The 20,974-nt window shown below is 32.1% G+C and overlaps 3 protein-coding genes across 4 annotated transcripts; 1 reads left to right on the plus strand and 2 right to left on the minus strand.

Moving 5' to 3' along the window:
- Nucleotides 1-3,827: 3,827 nt before the first annotated feature.
- Nucleotides 3,828-8,144, plus strand: LOC129888716 (uncharacterized). Of its 2 annotated transcripts, XM_055963695.1 has the most exons (5): nt 3,832-4,183; nt 5,199-5,276; nt 5,367-5,451; nt 6,998-7,086; nt 7,661-8,144. In XM_055963695.1, exons 1-5 carry the CDS (start codon nt 3,896-3,898, stop codon nt 7,802-7,804), a joined length of 684 nt encoding a protein of 227 aa, XP_055819670.1. In that variant the 5' UTR covers nt 3,832-3,895; the 3' UTR covers nt 7,805-8,144. The 2 variants fall into 2 exon arrangements, with proteins under 2 accessions (XP_055819671.1, XP_055819670.1); XM_055963696.1 differs by lacking the exon at nt 5,199-5,276 and having other exon boundaries at nt 3,828-4,183.
- A 251-nt stretch (nt 8,145-8,395) lies between these two features.
- On the minus strand, nt 8,396-12,283 carry LOC129888717 (autophagy-related protein 8f). Its single transcript, XM_055963697.1, has 6 exons — nt 12,129-12,283; nt 10,826-10,879; nt 10,674-10,729; nt 9,900-9,952; nt 9,311-9,429; nt 8,396-8,755 (listed from the first exon to the last, which is right to left on the minus strand). The coding sequence occupies exons 2-6, from the start codon at nt 10,860-10,862 to the stop codon at nt 8,652-8,654; spliced, it is 369 nt and encodes a 122-aa protein (XP_055819672.1). The 5' UTR covers nt 10,863-10,879; nt 12,129-12,283; the 3' UTR covers nt 8,396-8,651.
- Nucleotides 12,284-13,356: 1,073 nt separating this feature from the next.
- LOC129888718 (vesicle-associated protein 1-2-like) lies at nt 13,357-17,698 on the minus strand. Its single transcript, XM_055963698.1, has 8 exons — nt 17,472-17,698; nt 17,311-17,381; nt 17,139-17,220; nt 15,677-15,792; nt 15,109-15,264; nt 14,963-15,004; nt 14,309-14,386; nt 13,357-13,799 (listed from the first exon to the last, which is right to left on the minus strand). Exons 1-8 carry the CDS (start codon nt 17,527-17,529, stop codon nt 13,686-13,688), a joined length of 717 nt encoding a protein of 238 aa, XP_055819673.1. The 5' UTR covers nt 17,530-17,698; the 3' UTR covers nt 13,357-13,685.
- Between the last annotated feature and the right edge of the window lie 3,276 nt (nt 17,699-20,974).

Consider the following 20,974-nt stretch of genomic DNA (forward strand, 5'->3'; position numbering starts at 1 on the left):
GATGGAAAGTTGGCAATTTGCAAGACTTTCTTATTTACTTCCGTTGACCGGCCAGAGTTTTCAAAAAAAGGGGATTCAAAATCAGAAAATATAAACACAAAAGTTAGTCAAAAATGTTCGACATATATTATTTATATATAAAAAATTATTTGATTATTTTAATTATATATAAATAGTATAATTTTTCGTTGAAAGGGGTTTGGATCAGTGGCAGAGCCAGAATATTTAGTAAAGAGATTCAAAATCTGAAATTGTAGACACGTGAACTAGCCGAAGAGGGTTCAACATCTACTATATATACATAAAAAAAATTATTTAACCATATATAAATAGTATAAATTTTCGCTAAAAGAATTTCAGATGAACCCCTTGTTGTAAGGTGACTCCGCTCCTGATTGGAATGAACCTCTAGCCATCATGTGGCTCCGCTCCTGCCCTCCATGCCGATTTACTTGTCAAATTTTAACTTAGCATATCTATTAAAAAACTAATGATTAATATAGTGAGTTTATTAAAAAAAATTATCCTCCTTTGATTTATAAAAAATGATAAGTAAAAGTAGAAACTAAATTAAAAAATATATGACAAGTAAATCAAGAAGGCGAGAGTTTTTTTTTTTTTTTAACATAATATGAGTGATTCAACAAATTTGAATCTCTCTCTCTATATATATCTACTATATTTGTCTGGCTAATTTATATGTATTTTAATTAATTTTATAAAATATATGTTATCTTTTGTAACTATGTGAGAGAAATATTGAACACACCTTTAAACTCGACATGAATTATTAATTTCATTCTCGAATTATTAACAGCCTTAAAAACGCCTCTTTACTATACTAACTGAACTTAAATACATCTTTGATCTTGCAATATGAGTGAAATACACCTCTAAATTCTCGCCAAGTTTAGATGTATTTTCAACACTTTTCTCAATTTTTTACTAAAAGTCTGATGCTTCTATGAGAGTTTTAAACCACTTGCTATGTCATGTGGTAGATCGAAGATGTATCTAAGTTTAGTTAGTTAAATAGAGATGTATTTTTAAAAGCGTCAATAGTTCAAGAACGGAACTTATATTTACATCAAATTCAAGAGTGTTTTCAATACTTCTCTCCGACTATATATGCCTGTTCATCAATATTTGGACTGATGAATATTTAGAGAATATTTGTTACTTTTTATAACTATGTCTAATACTTGGACAGATCAATAAATTGGCTTAGTGTGAAAATGTTTGAGCAAAGACTATTTGTGAAGCAGCCTGTGATTAGCTTTCTGCGGGCGAATGAAAACTTTTTCTGCGGGCGAATGAAAACTTAAGTCCATGGTTTGGTTTTTTTTTCAAAAAAGGAAAATGATTAAAAATGTCTTTAAATTATTTGAAATGAATAAAAATGACATTCGTTTATAGTTTAGTTTAAAAATATTCTTACTGTCAATATTTTGGTCTAGAAATACCCTTATTATTATTTAATGGGTCAAAAATATCCATATTGTTAAAAAATGAGTCAAAAATACTTTTTTTCGAATAAATATATATATATATATTTTTTTAAAAAACAAATATTGTTCCTTATAAAAATATTACTTTTAATGAACTTTATTCTTCTTTTTAAACCACTTTAAGTAATAAAAATATAGAAATTTATTTTATTCTTTATAATCTCATTTTATCAATTAAGAAGTAATAATTTCATGTACTCTGAATTTTAACGTATAATATATATCATATATATATAAGATCATAATAAATACATCATTAATTTTTATTCAAATAACGATAAAAAATAATTATAATAAAATAAAAATATTTTTTATTTTTTATTTTTTTTTCTAATTGAAGTAGAATAAATATTTGCTAATAAAAGAAATATTATTAGAAAAAAATGTGTTCAAAAAGAAAATAAATAATATCTTTATTTGAAAAAAGATATTTTGACCCATTAAATAATAATAAAGACATTTTTGAATAAAGTATTAACGATAAATATATTTTTAAGCTAAACTATAAGTGAATAACATTTTTATTCATTTCAAGTAGATTAAAGGAAATTTTTTATCCCTTTTCCTTAAAAACAAGAGAGAGAAAAAATGAAGGCTTTTCTTCTTTCCACATGATGTCATTATATCAAGGACAAGTTGTCTTTGTCTAGTGCTAATTAAGTACTCTGCTGCTCGTTTGGTATAAAGATTAAAAATACAAGAATTAATAATGTATGAATTAGTAATTCAGATATTAGTAATATATATTATTTTTTATCAAATATTTGGTTTATTATTTCTCATCTAATTTTGTGTTTGAATTAAAATTTTACAAAAAACTTCTTTCAAATTATGTCTTTAAATTATTATGAAATTTTTTATTTTATGTAATTGAGTCAAGATAGATAAACATCGGATTAGATTATTTTTTTTGTTGTTGTGGTCTTCTAACTAGCTAGGAGAAGAATAATTTTGTTGTCATGTTTGTTATTTTCTCACTTGAATTATTTGAGTATAAATAATTATCATCTTAATAAATTGACCATTTACAAAAAAAAACAATTTTTAATTTAAAAAAGATAAATTATCTACTTTGAAAATCAAAAAATGGTAAACAATTGTAAAATCGAATAAAGGATCTATGTTTACACCTAAAAATTGCAAGTTATATATTTAATATTTATACAATTTTATAAATTGTTCAAAATACAAATAATTAGAAAATCACATATATATATATAAGTAAATAATACATTCAATTAAAATCACAAATGTCATGTGGTGATACATTTGCTTTTTAAATTAGCAAATGTTAACTAACTCACATTTCAAATATTGTATTGATTTGTATTTGATTTATTTAGCAACAAACAACTCTGTCTAAATAATAAAATTTGTAAGCTAATTTATTTAAATAAATTTACTAGTACAAATATAAAACATAAAATCAAGAAAGTAAATAAAATGATTGAAATGATTTGAGAGATATTTTTGTCTTTACATACTTTAATCTCATGGTATTAAACTGATGTATTACTAATACCACCAAATGAGATGTATTAGATAAATGTCGGATTAGATTATTTTTTTTGTTGTGGTCTTCCTACCAAACGATTCCTTAGGTTCTTAGGTGTTAATTTATGTGACAATATTTATTTGATATATAAAGAAAAAAATTTTAAAAGTCAAAATTTTTTTGTAAAATAATTTTTAGATATTTATGTGATTATAAGTCATTTTATTAAGGATAAAGAAAAGATTTTAATTAAAATTATTAAATATGAAAATGTATTGTTCTTTTTGAGATAGACTAAAAAGAAAAGGATGTCATCTAAATTGAGAAAGAGAAAGTATTTCTTTATTTAGCATAACTTAATATAACTAGATTAACACTCTGTTTGGATGATTGTTCCGTATAAATTTCATAATATATTGTATTATATAATATTGTATTGTTTTAATGAATACAACATTTGGATAGATTGTATCGTTCTCCGTCCTTACATAATATAGCACATTAACAATTTGAATGATAAACCTATGAAAAAAAGTAAGGTACAAGATAGAACTACTATAAAAAGGTAGGATAAAAGATAAAGTAAAATTATTAAATAATAAGTAAAAACAAAATGAGTAGAAATTTTTAAAATAACAATATGATCACACTAAACCAATCGTTACATAAAATGAGATGTTTCATTGTTACCCAACTCGACAAAAAGAAGGCAGAATCAAGATGCTACACTAAACTAGACGTTATCTGAGGCCGCACCACTCTTTTTATCCGACACATGGGACGGAGTGAGTAGTAATTTTATTTTTTAAATCTCATTTTTAAGAAAAGTAAAAACATAAACATTTTCTAGTCCAATCACCACAAAGTACCAAAGGGAAAGAGTTGAAGGGCAATGGAGTCATTAGTGGATTTGGAGAGAATCCAAACCCGAATCCTCCAACGAATAACAAACCTCGAGCGCTCTCTTCTTCCCACGGACGATTCTCCTCTCTCCACCGCCGCCGCCGGTACAGCCGTAACCACCACCGAGGACCGCCTATCCTCCATTCTCCTCGGGAATGGCGTCAGAGATTTCAGCTTCAAGCGCGTTGCCTCTGATTACTATGATTGGCCTCTCGAAGCTCGTCGTGATGTTCTCGGTGCTGCATCTGTTCATCATCTCTGCAAAAGCATTGTTCTGGTACCTCCTATCCATCTTCATCTTCATGTTTATACAAGCATTTGGTATTAATTTCGCAATAGTATTAGGACTAATACATTGACAGTCTGTTAAATTAGTCATTAAATTTCAATTTAGTTGACATGTAGTTTAAGAAAGGAAAAAAAATTTGAATATTGTAGTCAACATGTTATGCTTATAGTTGAAATTAAAGAATTGCTAAAAAAAAAAGAGACATTATTTTGAAACGGACTAAAAAAGAATGTAAGTCCATCAAATTGGAACAGAGGGAGTAATTTTTATTCAAAATTTGGAAAAGCTTTTATGATGTTCTCATGTGTTCATTAAGTACATAAGTTAACCATTTAAAATATAGTACCTCCTTTAATTATACCATATGCATTAGCCTCACAAAGTAGTAAAACCTAAGGCTGATTCCAATTGAAGTTGATGTGTATAATTAAAGGAGATGACATTTTATTTGTTTAACTGAACTAACTAATAGAAATTTGATCACACGCGAAAAGTTTTTCAAAATTCGAATCTGTTTCAGTTTATAACGGTGTTAAATTGGGCACAATGTTTAAGATATTCATCTGGACTTGTGTATATTAGTGGTAGAGGAAGAAAACAGTTAAGTAATAGTTTAAAGTTAGCTTGTTGAGAAGAAATCACATCAAAGTTTAAAGCTTGAGTAATTTAATGGTTTTGCATTTTTGAAAGTTGTGGAAGTTGGAAAAATGGTTATGAGAACAACTACATTTACCTCAAACAAAATTTCATTGTACTTGTGCAATTCAATACATGAAATTCTCGTGTTGCAAATGGTTATGATATTGCATGCTCCTTTTCCTTTGTTTTTGTTGAATTCGGTTGTGTTTGTGTGGGGGTACAGTCTACACTCCCCAGACCCAACTTGTGGGATTACTTTGGGTATGTTGTTGTTGTTGTCGGTGCTTTTAACTTTGAAATATCTCGGTGTTTCTTTAGAAGGGACTCTTTCCTATCTTAGTCAAATCTGTCTGCTCAAATGCAGGTAAATACTCAAGCCCCATCTAATATTACTGATTGTAGTGATCGTAACAATTCAAAGTACTACGTTGTTGTTGTACAGGTGACTATTATGCAACTTCATTTCTGTTTTGGGGTCTACAATAGTATCTACGAAGAACATAACGTTCTTCTTATACTATCTTAATTGCAGTATACTGCCCGATTCAATGCTGAGACTGTGAAGAATTTCCTATACACTCTCAACGATGGCAAGATAGCCAAAAAGAAATTCAACAGTAAGTTCCTTCTCTAAACAGCACATTCATTAGGTCTAGCAGTTAAAGTGATTGAATGAAAATTGAATTGGAGAATCTTAACCCTGTCTGAAAATATTGAATTAGAAGTGTTAATTTGATCATACTAAGAAAAGACTTTGCAGAAAGGACCATATTAGTTGTGTAGGCTTTTGGATGTATCAATCAAGGAATCAACAGTGCCTCAATCCTAATTAGTTGGGGTCGGCTATAGAAATCCCTCAACATCCAATCCCTCTACTCAGGCAACGTTTGATGTATATATAAACAAAATCAATAACCATAAATGAATATGCATGTTTATAGTGCATATTTAAAGTATATATTTATGTTTTATTGAGTATAAAGAAGCAATCAAATGACGTAAATGAGCGCGCTTATTTATACTGCATATGCTTGTTGATTGAAATTTGAAGTATATGTTTATGTCTTATTGAGTACAAAGAAGCAACCTTTTTGTCTTCCTCGGGCCAGTCACATTCTTTAGAATCTTTTGAGTCCAACTTTAACTTTGCAGCTTTTAAAAGAGACTGAGATATTTTTTGTAATGAACTTAATCAAAAACATTTCTCGTAATGAGGTCGCTTTGGAATGTCTTCTTCTGTGTATTTAATGGTTAAAAAAGAAAAAGAAAGTTGGGCACTGCTAACTGTACGTGTTTCACACTTCATGTGCTGGTTTTGTCGGAGATGACTTTAGCAATCTTTTTATGAGGTTTTACTTGGAGTTTAGCATATTAGAGAGGCCAAGCGATGGGATAAGACTTGTCACGCGACGTAATTATCTCTCACAAATTGCAGCTTATTGACTGGTTGTTTCAAAGAAGCATGTAATTCAGGAACAAATTGTTATTCTACTGTTTGGATGGTATGCCTAAATGATCTGTTAATGGAAATTTTGGTGCACCTCTTTTTCTCTATACAATTTGTTTACTCACCTTCTAGATAAACTGTCATGAAGTTGCGTCTTCTCTGCCAGTAATACAATGAACATGTTAATTATGATTCAACCACTGGATGCAAAACTCAGAGAAACTGGAATAAATTATTCGCTTAGAAAACACACAGTAAAGAACTGAAGTTATGAGGTTGAGAGACTTTATCTATGCGGTTTTCTGCTTACTATTATTCCCTCGGTTCAATTTGTTTGTCTTATTTTCCTTTTTAGTCCGTTTCAAAAAGAATGTCTCTTTCCTTTTTTGACAACTCTTTAGTTTCAACTTTCCACATGATATGTTTTAAGACTTCAAGATTAAATGACATATTGGTACAATCTACTTATCTTTAGTTTCTAAAACTTCAAGATTCAAGTCTTCTTCACTTTTTTGAAAGCCGTGCCAAGTCAAAAGTAGACAAACAAATTTCAACATAGGGAGTACTATATTTTTGGTTGTTGATGTATCCAACCATATTTTTGTTAGAAACATATACAGATATATGTTCCAAGTTTATGAGTTGCCAATATTTGGTGTCACATTATGTTGTACACTTCATGTAGCATAATATTTGCTATTGTCTGCTTTTTGCAGTGAGACTTGCTCCCGAGGAGACATCAATGAAACTGACTGGTTATGAACACAATGGAGTTGCGTGTGTTGGCATGAAAACTGATATACCGGTATTCACTCTCTTTGCTTTTTAGGAAATTTTATTCACTGGGTATGTTGTTGTTGTTGCGTAATTCCGCACTGCCCCCCTCCCCCCCCCCCCCCCACGCCCCCTTTTTTTTATAGGTTAATATATAAAAGTGTACCTAGGGAACTAAAGTTCAAAGAAATGTGGTGAAACTTGTTTAGAAGATTAATGTTCTACTGAATAATAGTCAACAACTAAAGAACACTATTTCATCAGTAGAAGTGAATGTAATGAGTTCATGTTCTCTTGATGGTTTCCTTCAAAATATTGAGTTTTCGAAATTCAATTCAAACATCCTTTTACCCCTAAAGCTTAAAAATGTTATTTACTGGGCCAGTTTGTGTGCACCTCGACTATTTCTATGGGGTACTTGCTACCTTCCACTAACATAGGTATCGGGTAATTCTATCCTCCAAGGCTTGGACAAATAAAGACCTAGTATTTTTTATCTCCGCTCGAATTGACAACTAGAGCACACACTTGGGAATGACAAGCACATATGCTCCTAACGATATTGTTGGTATTATAATTGCAACTCATACTACTAAGTTTACCAGGTGATTTTGGATGAAGCAATTACAAAGCTCAACTCTGACTTCTTCTGGTTGGGAGGCGGGGAGATTGATCTCAAACTGGGGATGAGGACTTCAGAATTCATCAAGTCTGTTAAACCTTTTATCGTCAACTGCAGCGGTGCTTAAACTGACCCCATTCCCAGAAAAGCCAGTGCCAGTGGGAAATTCCTTAAAACCAGCAAAAATTGCTGGTTTTAAATTTGATTTCTTTTAAGGTTTATCACATGATTGTACTTGGTTGATAGGTTTCATCGGATTTGAGTTTTGAATTAACCTCTTTAAACATGTAATGCTGTGGATATTTTACCATTTCCTTGTTGGTCTGTGAAGTTTTATCTTTATCGAGATTTTTTACACAAATGGTTGTTCGGATTCACTGCTTACTTTTCCTAGCCGATATATGTAAGACTACATACATTACGCCTCCCAACTACTTTTATTTCTGTTTAAGTTAATTATTCTTTTATCTCCTGTGCATACAATTGGTATTGTAAGGGACCTTTAATCCTTTAACTGTTATACTTGGTTGCGGGGCTAAGAACACGAGCAGGCCAGTGAGGGGTAAGAAAGTGCCCCTTAGTACTATTTCTGCATCTCCCTGACCAAATCTGCCTACATTAGGATTACTCGTTAATGGGTGACCTTGCAAAGAATGAATAAACTAACGACTCTTGAAGTCAAACCAACTGATGCAGTATATGTAAGTTAAAGATACTGTTCCAGAATAATAACACCATTGACAATGAGACTGAATTCAACTGTTTATTAACATCACTTGCCAGAAGATTTTAACACTTGTTTTCTTGAACTATACATAGATATGAGCTATATACACAACTTCTTTTTTACTATTAAAACCTATATAAAATGGAAGCAGCAGGTGAAATATTAGTAGGACACAACAGTGTTGAGTGTCAGATGGACGATGAAGTGAGAGCTTTAAGCAAATGACCCAAAGTCAATACCATGAAAGCTACACCAAGTTAAGGTCCCCAAATGTGTTTTCCCCACTGTAGGTAACATAGAGGAAACCATCTTCATCCTTCTTCTCGTCATAGATGGAAGACATGATTGCACCTGCAAAGAGCAAATCAGCTTTCCCACTTCAGACTAAAGGGGTTCGGGGAAAAGAGTATTTGAAGTTAAAGTCGAAAAATACTTTTGGAAGTTAAAAAGTGGATGATTTGTGAGCAAAAATTCATTATTTCAATTGAAATACTCTTCAGTCTTCATAACAAAGTTTGGACATACAAAGTTTTTCACTGAAAAAAAAATCACTACATTTTTTGGGCAGTTCTTGAAGGCGAGTTTCTGAAACTTTAACTTTCTTTCGAGTGACATGCATGTCCAAACACAACTCAAACTTCCAAATATCATTTTTCAGCTTCAATTTCAAAAATCCTTCCTTTAAAAAAAAAAATTCAACTAAATCTATGTCCAAACGCCTACTAAATATTTCACCAGTATTTTCAAATACTAAAGTTCAATATCGGCAATTGTTGAAATACTATTTATCTATGTTGTTCGGGCTCTTCAAAAATATTGACGGGTGCAGATCGAATCCTCCGAACGTAGAGCATTTTTTGGGGATTCAATACGGGTGCAACAATAGTTTTGGAGATTAGCACTCACCTGTTGGTGGTAGGACATTGTCGACGAATATGAAAATCGCCTTTTCTGCACTCAATTTAATCCTTTTGCGGATGACATACACAAACTGTCCTACTGTCAAGTCAGCTGGGACAAGATACCTGCAATTTTATCAATTAGAAAAACACATGAATAATAAGTTTTTTCCTGGTAACAAAACTAGATGCCAAGATATTATGTCTTAGTTTGGTGGTGAAGACAACAATAGTTAACAACAACATATCCAGTAATTCCCACAAGTGAGGTCTGGAGATGGTGGGCGTACACATACCTTACCCCTACCTTCGTGGGGGTAGAAAGGTGGTTTTGGATGGACCCTCGACTAAGAAAATCGTTTTTTGGAAAATGATGTGAAACAAATGCAAGAGTAAAAGCTATGATGAAAATATTAAAGAACTTTTGGCAAGGAGAAGGTAAGATGGAAAACGTCCTTTGCCAAGGAGGAAGTGATTATATACTCATGAAAAATGGCATGTTCTAACAAACGAAATAGGAACAAAGATTTACAAAACGATGTAGTGTTTAGAATCTTTAGATCGATATAATGTGAAAAATATTGACAAGTGCTTACTTTTTCTTGTCAATGTTGGGAATATCACTCCTTTCAGCCTTTTCAACTATTACCTGCACATCATATAAACAGACTCAACAGAAGCCGCGGAGGATACGAGACTTCAGCCCATAAGACCCCCGAAGAGAATAAAATATTAAAGCAGCAACACTTGAGCCAAATTGGCTAATCCACTAAACATGAGAAGCCAAATCTCATTTTACTTTAGACAAAATATTTAACAATGATGATCATGTATTTTACAATGCATCGTATTTCTTAGCAATGATGATCTTATATTTTGCAATCGTGTTTCTCAACAATGGTGATCATGTATTTTGCTCATCGTATATTTAGCCCTTTCTGATTCAAACTGCAGCTTGGCACCAGCAAATGAGTGACCGGATTGCTGAGTTAGATTCCAGTTTACTCTTTGATGCGACGTGCAACTGTAAACATCATTATTGCCAGTATACCTATCTTATCTAGGTTTATATCAGATAACATTGAATGACAGAGAATTGCAAGCAATGTTGCTCGGACTCTACAAAAATGTCATGGGATGTATGTCATATCCTCCAAAACTAATGCATTATTAGACTATCAAATATGGTATAGCAACATTTTAGTAGATTCATAGCAACATAGATTGCCAATTACTCGAACTCCATTTAAATATATACCAAGCATAAACAACACATAAGTACTTACATTCAAATTGAACCAACCAACAACCCAAAAAATTAAATTTGTATATATGCAAAACGTAAATTCCAATGAAAACTTAATTCTCACCGGAATCCTATCTGGGTATTTTTCCCTAATCCTAGAAGCTTCAGCGCGTCTCTTCTCTGCACAGTGTAAGAAACAACAGAATCAAAAATGAATAATGACCCTAATCACAAAGCATTATGCAAAAATTCACAAAACAAAAGTTCAATACAAACCAAGATCATGTTCTTGCTTGAATGAACTCTTTGCCATATATATATAATATCTTCCTGAATTCAACCATCAAAAAAGCAAAAATCTTTATGTTAAACTGACATACCATTACAAAATAAAGCCAATTTCTTCAACAACAACAAAAAAGAAGAACAAAACACTACAACTCATATTTCCTTGCAAAACAACAATTAAAGATAACAACAACAACAACAACATATCCGGTGTAATCCCACAAGTGGGGTCTGACAAGGATAGAATGTATGCACACCTTATCCCTACCTTTGTGAGGTAAATAGGTTGTTTCCGACCGACCCCAGGCTCAAAAGAAGTGAAATCACAACAGAATTGAAAAAAAAATAATGACAACAAAATAGCAAGATGAACAAAGCAAAAGAAGCAACAAAAGGTAGTAAAAATTGAAGAATAAGATACTACACAAATACTATCTACAATATCATATCCAGTGTAATCCACACAGTGGAGTCTAGGGAGGGTAAAGTATACGCAGGCTTTACCTCTACCTTACGTCACGTCGTCACGTAGGCTCAAGGCAAAAACAGTCTAAGAAAAGACATAATGAAAGTACAATATATAATAGATAGTAACAAAACAACATACAAGAACATAATAGTACTACAACAACATAATACTACAAACAAACTACACGAAATAATAGATAGTCACAGAAATCGATGAAGTATGAACAAGAAAGTGCAAGTGTAGTCCTACGATTACTAGTAAGGGCAACAAGACAAAGCACTCCTACCTAAGCGAATACTATCTAATGCTTCTAAATAAGGAAAAGAACAACAATTAAAGATTAACAGATCCTTAAAACTTCACAAAGGATTAAACTGATATAAAGCTAATAAGACCATCAAATCCTAATTCTCCTGGCTTCAAACAACAACAAAAAAGCATAAATCTTTATGTTAAATTGAAATACCCATCACCAAATACATCCAATTCCTTCTTTTTTTAAAAAAAAAAAACTACAATCCATAAATTATTAAACTCAGAAAATCAAAAACTTCAACTGGAAGAAAAATTAAACTCAGATAAGGGAATAAGACCATCAAAAGAACAACCCCAGAAAGTAAATAACACAATCAAGAGAATTAAATCAACTAAAGTAGAAAGAAAAACAAACATCCAATTGATAAAGCAAGAATCTTGAACTCAAATCAATCAATCAATTTTGACCTTAAAACCCAAATCAGTTCTATGCTACACAAAACAAAAAATTGAGAAAAACTAAGAAAAATATATTGTAATTATGAAAAGAGATAATAAAGATTGTACCTTTTTCCTAGAGAAGATTGAACAAGAAAGGGAAAAACAGTACAAGGTTTGATTGAATTGAATGATTAATAAAACTTTTGCTTTTGCTTTGTGTTTTGGACTCTCTATAAATAATGTACGTAGCCTAATTTTTTATCATTATCCAAATTCTTTTTTAAAAAGTTTTTAAGTATATACTTTATTTTATATATTGGGAAAAAACTCGTGTGTGGTTGCTTAGAGATATGAGCAACGTGGGCTTCAAGAACCCAGGATAAAAGTCAAAACAATATTTATTTGAAATTTGGATTATTTTTTATGGAAAAATTTGTAAATAGAGTTATAGTGAAATACATAGTATTCTTGCGTATAATAAATAAATAAATAAATATATATATATATATAATATTTTTGTGGCGAAATATATGTATTCACGTTCATAGTATTAGTGAAATTCGTTGAATTCACATGCTTAATAAGTGTATCTGTGTATATATAATATTCATGTAACGAAATACATTGTATTTATGAGCATAGTAATAGTGAAATTTATTCTGTCTGCGCACATAATAAGTATATCTGCTAGGATACAATATCTATGCCGTAAAATACAATGTATCCGCGCATATAGTTATAGTGAAATATATTTTATCCGCACACTTAATACAATATATCAGGTGATTTCGTCTTTTGAGTTTAAATCTTAAAGCTATCAGATGATTTCATCTCATTTGATCAAATCTTAATTAGTAGACAAGATTAACTCGATAGTTATATCGATAAATAATAGTATTTATTCGTAAAATTAATTATGCAAGTTCACTCAGACATCACAATTATTAACCAAAAAAGATGTGTGTATATTAACGGTTGAGATTTACTCTTGATAATAAAGCTTCTTTACAAGAAATGTGCTCATCGCAGGCTAGTGTTGCCATAGTTAGAATAAAAAAGGATATACCTTAATAACACTATTTGAAAGTCTTTCACCTTTTAATGTTTTGCGTTATTACACCACCTTTTGACTTTTGAAAATGGTCTATTTGTTTTTTTACTATCCATTGTACTTTTTCAATAAATATATTCGTACAGTTATATTTACTCCATCCCTCTTTAAACTAGTTATATTTGTCCTTCACTGATTAAAACTTCACTTTCGACTTTAAGAAAATCGTGTGTCATGTCCAGACCAATTTACTTACTCCTCGATTATTCAATCAAATACTTTCTACCTTTCATCAATTATAAGTACCAGATAACTTTGTCTACCATAGCTAGAATCAAACTATTTTATCCAGTCAAATAGATACACAAAGTTATTATGAAAAAATTTCAAGCTAGGATTATCATCCATAATACTTGGTTAGCAACTTCTTTTTGAGCCAATCACACTTTTACAGAGAGATTGCAGGCAAACGAAAGACCAGCTAGACAACTTTTTTCCTACTAAAGAGTGCAGCTAAACTAAGACAAAATCACAGTTGTTTCAATCATTTGGCTAGCTTCTCTTCTTTTTTTCTCCACAATGATTCTCTGAGGTTGAGAAACAAACATTTTAATGGAGTATATGGTGACTGCTCATGAACTTTTGAGAATGTAGCCCAAAACTACACCAATCAAGCCAATGACGATGACAAACATGAACGAAACACCACCACTGCAGCTTTTGCTGATATCGCGCCTCAGAAGTTCCTACACAGTGTTTCAGAAGTAAGCTATTGTAACTAAAAGTTATGTTGCTCAAACTCTTCAAAAATGTTGATTGATGTGTGCCGAATCCTTCAAAAGTAGTAAAGTTTTGGAGGATCTGACACGGAGGCGACAATATTTTTTGGAGAGTATGAGCAACAAATGATAAAAGATATAACCACTCATAATGCAAAAGTTACAGAGCAGACTATTTGTATTTCTACACAAGTTCAGCTGACAATTCTGTTTGTGTAGCTTGCTCACATTTCCGGTCGCAAGCCCGGATATAGTAGTAGTAGTAGTAGGTGTAGACGTTTAGTCAATTTATGATGAATCCTCACAATACAAACTATCATAACTTGCTTGGTATGGAGTAGGGGCAACAAAATGAGCCCATGAAAACATGACCCACCCAACCTGTTCAAATTTGGCAGAGGGACTTGCACACAAAACTGCTCATAGATATACAAAAGACATGAGAATCAATCAAAGATAGTAATGTAACTCCTTACCAATTCTTGACGAAGTCTGTTGCTCTGATGTAGAGCACCAGCTTTCTCCTCCGTCAATCTGTAAATAACAGACTTTGCCTGAAATAACACGTCTACATTAGCCATGTTGACAAAAAATTGTATCTCCTTCCAAACATATTTATAAAATCATTAGCTGCAAGCATCCAAAGTTCGAAGATTTAAGAGCAGCTGCAAATGCATTGTGCAAAAAAGCCCCAATTTGTTTGCGCACATGGAAAATGCCATCACTTTTCATTAGTCCCGGAATAACTTAGTCCGCGAACCAAACAACCCCTAAGAGAATGAGGAGAGAAATGTATAACGCAGCACTCGGATTATATCAGAAAATAAGCTGTGGGGATCAGAACTCATAACTCAAAATAATCAGCATTAGAAACATGGGAGATATGAAGTACATGTGCATATCAATCTACACTAACTTACCACATGTGAACATTGGCAAATAATAACATCCATAGATGAACACAGGTATAGAACATACACAAAACTTGACATTCATACGAAATAAACTACGATACACACATATATTATTGACTTTTAATAGGACATAAGTAAACTAAGATGCACACGTGTATTTGACTTAAATGGAACGTAAATGTGTGGAGCAATATGGAATTGTAGTAGAAATTTCACCTCTGTAGATTTGTCATGAGTTTCAAGAAATGTTCTTGTGAGCTGCAATGATATTCATGAATAATCAAGTTTTGTTAAGAGTAAGAGTGAACATACAAAAAATCATTAAAGGCGATAAATAAGAATTAAACGATTTAGTAAACAACCTCAGAACCATTTTGATTGCCATTCTCTGTCAAGGACTGTCTTGGTGAAGAACCTTCTTCTGATCCTTCTGCCACGGGGGATGGTGGTTGTGGCGGTGGAAGATAAATTACTCTCAATTTGCACTCTTCCACAACGCGTCCAGGCTCCTTATTGAACTACAAAGAGATTAAAAAACTTCACTACACTTAAATGGTTGCGCAACAACAACAACAACTAAAACATGATCCACTCTTTTACCATTCATTTCTAAAATTAAACATTTCAATAGGATAAGTTAAAGAGATTATGATCAAAAACACATCTGAACCATCACTTTTTCGTGAGTTTCACAGCTCAACTACCAACTGTTCCCTTTTCCTACATGATAGTTGGCCTGATCAACTTCGAGGTGTGTAGTTCAGGTAGAAAAATGGAACAACTGATAGTTGGAGTGTGAAACTCCCGAAAAAGTGATAGTTCATATGTGTTTTTGACCATTAACTCAATACGATAATAAAGGTACATTTTCTTGTCTTCAGACTCGGGATTAGAAAATGAAGAAAAAGATCCAGTCATTTGTATGATTACCATTTCTTGGGTGATGTCTTTTGGATTGGTAACAGCACTTGCAACGACACTCTGAAGTAGAAATTTGTCCTTGCATTGCATGTCAGCAGGGGCCTCCTTCTGTGCTTGCATTGTTACTACAAAAAGATGTAAACTAATATTAATGACCAACCAAGAAACGAAAATCCGACACTGATAAATAATATGATGCTGAATAAGGACCGGATAGGACGAATACTTCTAATAATATCTCAATTCGATGAAGTATAAGTTGAAGTTAACATTTAAGCTGCACTGATGAGCTTAAACGGAGCGAAATGGACAATATATATTCATATACATCAATCCAACTTACTTGGGATTGAGGCATAAGACATAGTTTTGTTTTTGTCGGATTTGAATTTTCTTCTTTTTTTAACTTTGTTTTTAGTTTTGGTGTCCGGCCCAATTGCACACACCACAACTTATTCCACAGGATTCCTACTACCTCCCACCAACAATCCAACATAGGTATCAAATAATTCTGCCCAAAATCACCTAGTGTCTTAAGAGTTAAAAACACCATAAATAAGTTCCTTTTCTTGTTCTTTCACCTATGTTCTACTTACTATACTTAGAACGAGCAAGAGATTATTCCAAATACTCCCTCCATCCTAATTTATTTGACATTATGGATATGGAGTATAAGGAAAGAGAGAACTTTTGACTCATAAGTTAAATATACCTAAAATACTATGTTTTTCATCCATGGAGCATACAACGAGATATAAATTCTTATTAGAGAAGGTGGGCAAGGACAAAGACAAAAATATAACCAATTAAATACTCTTTGGGTTCCAATTTATACGTCATAGTATGATTGAGCACGAATTTTAAGCAAAAAAGAAAGTATTTTGAAAAGATGAAAGTTAGGGGTCGTTTGGTACACAGACCGAATTATTGCGGAATTATAAATATTTGAACTAATTTTTCCCACTTCCTATATGGAATAAAATAATCTCAAGCTTAATGAGATAACATGGGATATCCATGATTATGTTTCGAATTAGATTTATACTGTGTTTGGTTGGCAATATAAATTTATCCCAAAATAAACGTACAATATCAACCAAACACACCGTATCTCGTGAACTAATAAGAAATAATATCACATGTAAGCACATTAGGAGTCGTTTGGTTCGCGAACTAAATTATTCCAGAATAATTTATCCCACTTCCATGTGGGATAAAATAATTTCAAGTTTGATGGAATAAGGTGATATATCCAAACTTAAGTTTGAGATTAGAGGGCTTGATTAACAATATAAATTTATCCCGAAATAAACTTATAACATCAACCAAAGTCCAAACACACTTTATCTCACGCACTAAAACCTCTTCAAAAGTTTAAATTATTTTCAAACATAACAATACATAGTTTTTTTGAAACAAACTAATAAAAAATAATATCACATAAAGACAAAAAAAAAAAAATTGTGAATACCGATGATATCACAAGTGGATCGAGGCAAAACAATGCCTGTATTCGGACGAACACAGTACTTTTTCGGATTCGTCGTTTTAACCTGAAAAAAAAACAAAAATAATCAATTTTAAAAACAAATGGGAAAACATATTCAAAAATCATAAACAGAAAATTAGGAACGAAAATTCACCTTGAATGCCACATGATTTTCAGTTTTATTTGATAATTGAAGGGAACAAGATATCTGTTTCTTCAGCTCAACTGTAAAACAAAATAAAAAATTATTTTTAAAAATTGTAAAAAATGGTGAAAACAGAGAGAAGAAAGAAGAAGAATTTTATTTTTTTTCACATGCGAATTTGAGCTCAAGAGGATCGATGGTGAGAAGCTCTGGTTCTGCACTGCTCATTTCTCTGTTCTTTTTTCCCTTTTTGATTTTTTCCTTGAGAAAGTGAATCAGTAAAAAGAAAAATTTGGATTTGATTTTCGGATTATTACAATACTTTTGGGGGTGATCCGTATAACTCTCTCAATCTTCTCCTTTTTCTCTCTCTCCAATGGGAAATTATTAGTGTGTGTTGATTTTAGGATTTATCCAGGCTAATATATTTAAATATAATTTAGTTTAAGTGTGTGAAATTTATTGATAAATTTAAACTTTGTATTTAATTAAATTACGTTATATAAATTGACTTCGTGTCAAATTTATAACACAACACCCATAGGATACCCTTTATTATTATGAAAATTTATTTATAATTATATATCAAGTAATTTGGTAGTGTAAATGTTTTATGCTCTAAATAAGATAATTTGGTTCAAAAATAACTAAATACAAGAATTAATAACAGGAGTATCATAAAAAAAAATCAATGATTAAAAATTCATTGATTAACATATATGAAAAATTAAGAAAATCATCTATTTTTTGTTGAGTGGTCCTAAATGCAAAAAAAAATGTATGGATCATGATGAGGTATGTTCTTCAGTTCATTACGAAAGGTCCTATAGAGATTTTGAAAATAAAGTGCCAAAATATTTATTGACTAATTCTTATTGAGTGGCTAAAATAGCTTGGATCATGGTAAGGCTATACGTACTATTTTTCTAGGCCATTATGGAGGGTTCTATAAATATTTAGAGAAAAAGTGTTTGAAAATCATATCATCAAAAAATTCATAGACTAACACACAAAAAAAATTTAAAAAAAATCGCTTATTTCCTATTGAGTGACCCCTGAATGCTAAAAAAAATGGCGTAGATCATGGTGAGGCTATATGTACTATTCCCCCGGGTCATTACGGGGGGTCTTGTAAAGCTCTTTTGAAAAAACTCCTAGAAAATTATATCACCAAAAAATTCATTAACGTTAGCCAATGAATATTTTGGTGAACTGTCTTCCGGTCATTTTTTTCCCGAAACTGTTATAGGAACCTCTGTAAGTACCTGAGGGATCAGTACGTGTAGATTCGACATGATCCACGATGCATTCATAGAATTTAGGGGCCGCACAAGCAGAATTAGGCAATTTTTTTATTTTTCATGTGTTAGCCCATTAATATTTTGGTGAACTGACTTCCGAGCAATTTTTTCCTGAAACCGTTATGGGAACCTCCGTAAGTATTAGGGGAATCAGTATAAGTAGACTCAACACGATCCAGGTGATTTAATAGCATTTAGGAGCCGCACAAGCAAAATTAAACAATTTTTTCTCATTTTTCGTGTGTGTTAGCCCATGAATATTTTAGTGAACTAGATTTCGGTCAAGTTTTTTTCAAAACCATTATGGGACCCTCCGTAAGTACATGGGGGATCAGTACGTGTAACTTTGACACAATTCACGATGTATTTATAACATTTAGGGGTTGCACAATCGAAATTAGGCAATTTTCTCATTTTTCGTGTGTGTTAGCTCATGAATATTTTGGTGAACTGGCTTCCTGATCAATTTTTTCATGAAACCATTATGGGACCCTCCGTATGTATTCGGGGGATTAATACGTATATCCTCGATTGGATCCACGACGCATTCATAGTATTTAGGGTCCGCACAAGCAGAATTAGATAATTTTCTCATTTTTTGTGTATGTTAGCTCATGAATATTTTGGTGAACTAGCTTTTGGTCAATTTTTTTAAGAAATCGTTATAGATCCTCCGTAAGTACCCGGGGATCAGTAAGTGTAGCCTTGGCATGATGCACGGAGCATTCATAGCATGTAGTGGTCGCACAAGATAAATTAGACTATTTTCTCATTTTTCGTATGTGTTAGTCTATGAATGTTTTGGTGAACTGACTTCCGATCAATTTTTTTTCGAAATTATTATGGTGTATGTTAGCCCATGAATTTTTTGGTGACAACTTTCGGATAATTTTTTTACAAAACCTTTACAGGTGCTTCCGTAATGACCAAGGAGAACAGTATGTGTAGATTCAACATGATTCACATTATTTTCTTAGTATTTAGGGGGCACTCAACAAGAATTAGGTAATTTTCTTAGTTTTTCGTGTGAGTTAGCTTATGAATTGTTGATGATATGACTTTTGGTCAATTTTTTTTTGCAAGACCTTAAAAGGATCCTTTGTAACGACCTGAGGAAACAGTACGTTTAGACTTGGCATGATCCACGCCATTTCTTAGTATTTAAGTGTTATTCAACAGTAATTAGACGATTTTCTCAATTTTTCGTGTGTTAACCCATGCAATAAGACTTTCGGTCAATTTATTTTTGCAAAATCTTTACAAGACTCTCCGTAACAATCTGAGGAAACAGTACGTGTAGGCTCGACATGATCTACACCATTTTCTATACCTAATATAATACATGGACTATTTCTCCTAATACACCCTACCAAACGATCCTTTAGGTGCAAGAGGATAGAGGTTATGTAGGTAAGCATTTTTTCCACCTCCGTAAGTAATTGAGGGTTTAGTACTGTAGGTTCGACATGATCCACGATGCATTCATAGTATTTAGGATCCGCACAAGTAGAATCAGACAATTTTCTCATTTTTGTGTGTGTTAGCCTATGAATATTTTGATGAACTTGCTTCTAGCCAAATTTTTCACGAAATCATTATGGGACCTTTCGTAAGTATCCGAGGGATCAGTATGTGTAGCATCGGCATAATCCACGAAGCATTCATAGCATTTAAGGGCCGCACAAGATAAATTAGACGATTTTCTCATTTTTCGTATATGTTAACCTATGAATGTTTTGGTGAACTGGCTTCCGATCAATTTTTTTTCGAAAATCATTATAGTGTGTGTTAGCCCATAAATTTTTTGGTGATGATTTTCGGACAATTGTTTTGCAGGACCTTCCATAACGATCTGGGAGAACAATACGTGTAGATTCAACATGATTCACATCATTTTCTTAACATTTAGAGTCACTCAACAAGAATTAGGCAATTTTCTTAGTTTTTTATGTGTGTTAGCTTATGAATTTTTGATGATATAGCCTTCAGTCCATTTTTTGCAAAGGATCCTTTGTAACGACTTGAGGAAACAATATGTGTAGGCTCAACATGATCCATGTCATTTTCCTAGTATTTAAGTGTTATTCAACAATAATTAGACGATTTTCTTAATTTTTCGTGTGTTAGCCCATGAATTTTTGGTGATATGACTTTTGGTCAAAAAAATTTTTTGCAAAACATTTACAATACTCTCCATAACAATCTTTCTATACCATATATAATACATGGACTATTTCTCCCAATACACTCTACCAAACGACCCTTCAGGTGCAAGAGAACAGAGGTCATGCAGATGAGCATTTTTTTTATGTCCAGTGGAGAATATTATTCTAACAACAATTCAGGTACAAAGCATGGCCATGCGAGGCATG

This window comes from Solanum dulcamara, chromosome 5 (assembly GCF_947179165.1).
Source record: "Solanum dulcamara chromosome 5, daSolDulc1.2, whole genome shotgun sequence".
Taxonomy (NCBI): domain Eukaryota; kingdom Viridiplantae; phylum Streptophyta; class Magnoliopsida; order Solanales; family Solanaceae; genus Solanum; species Solanum dulcamara.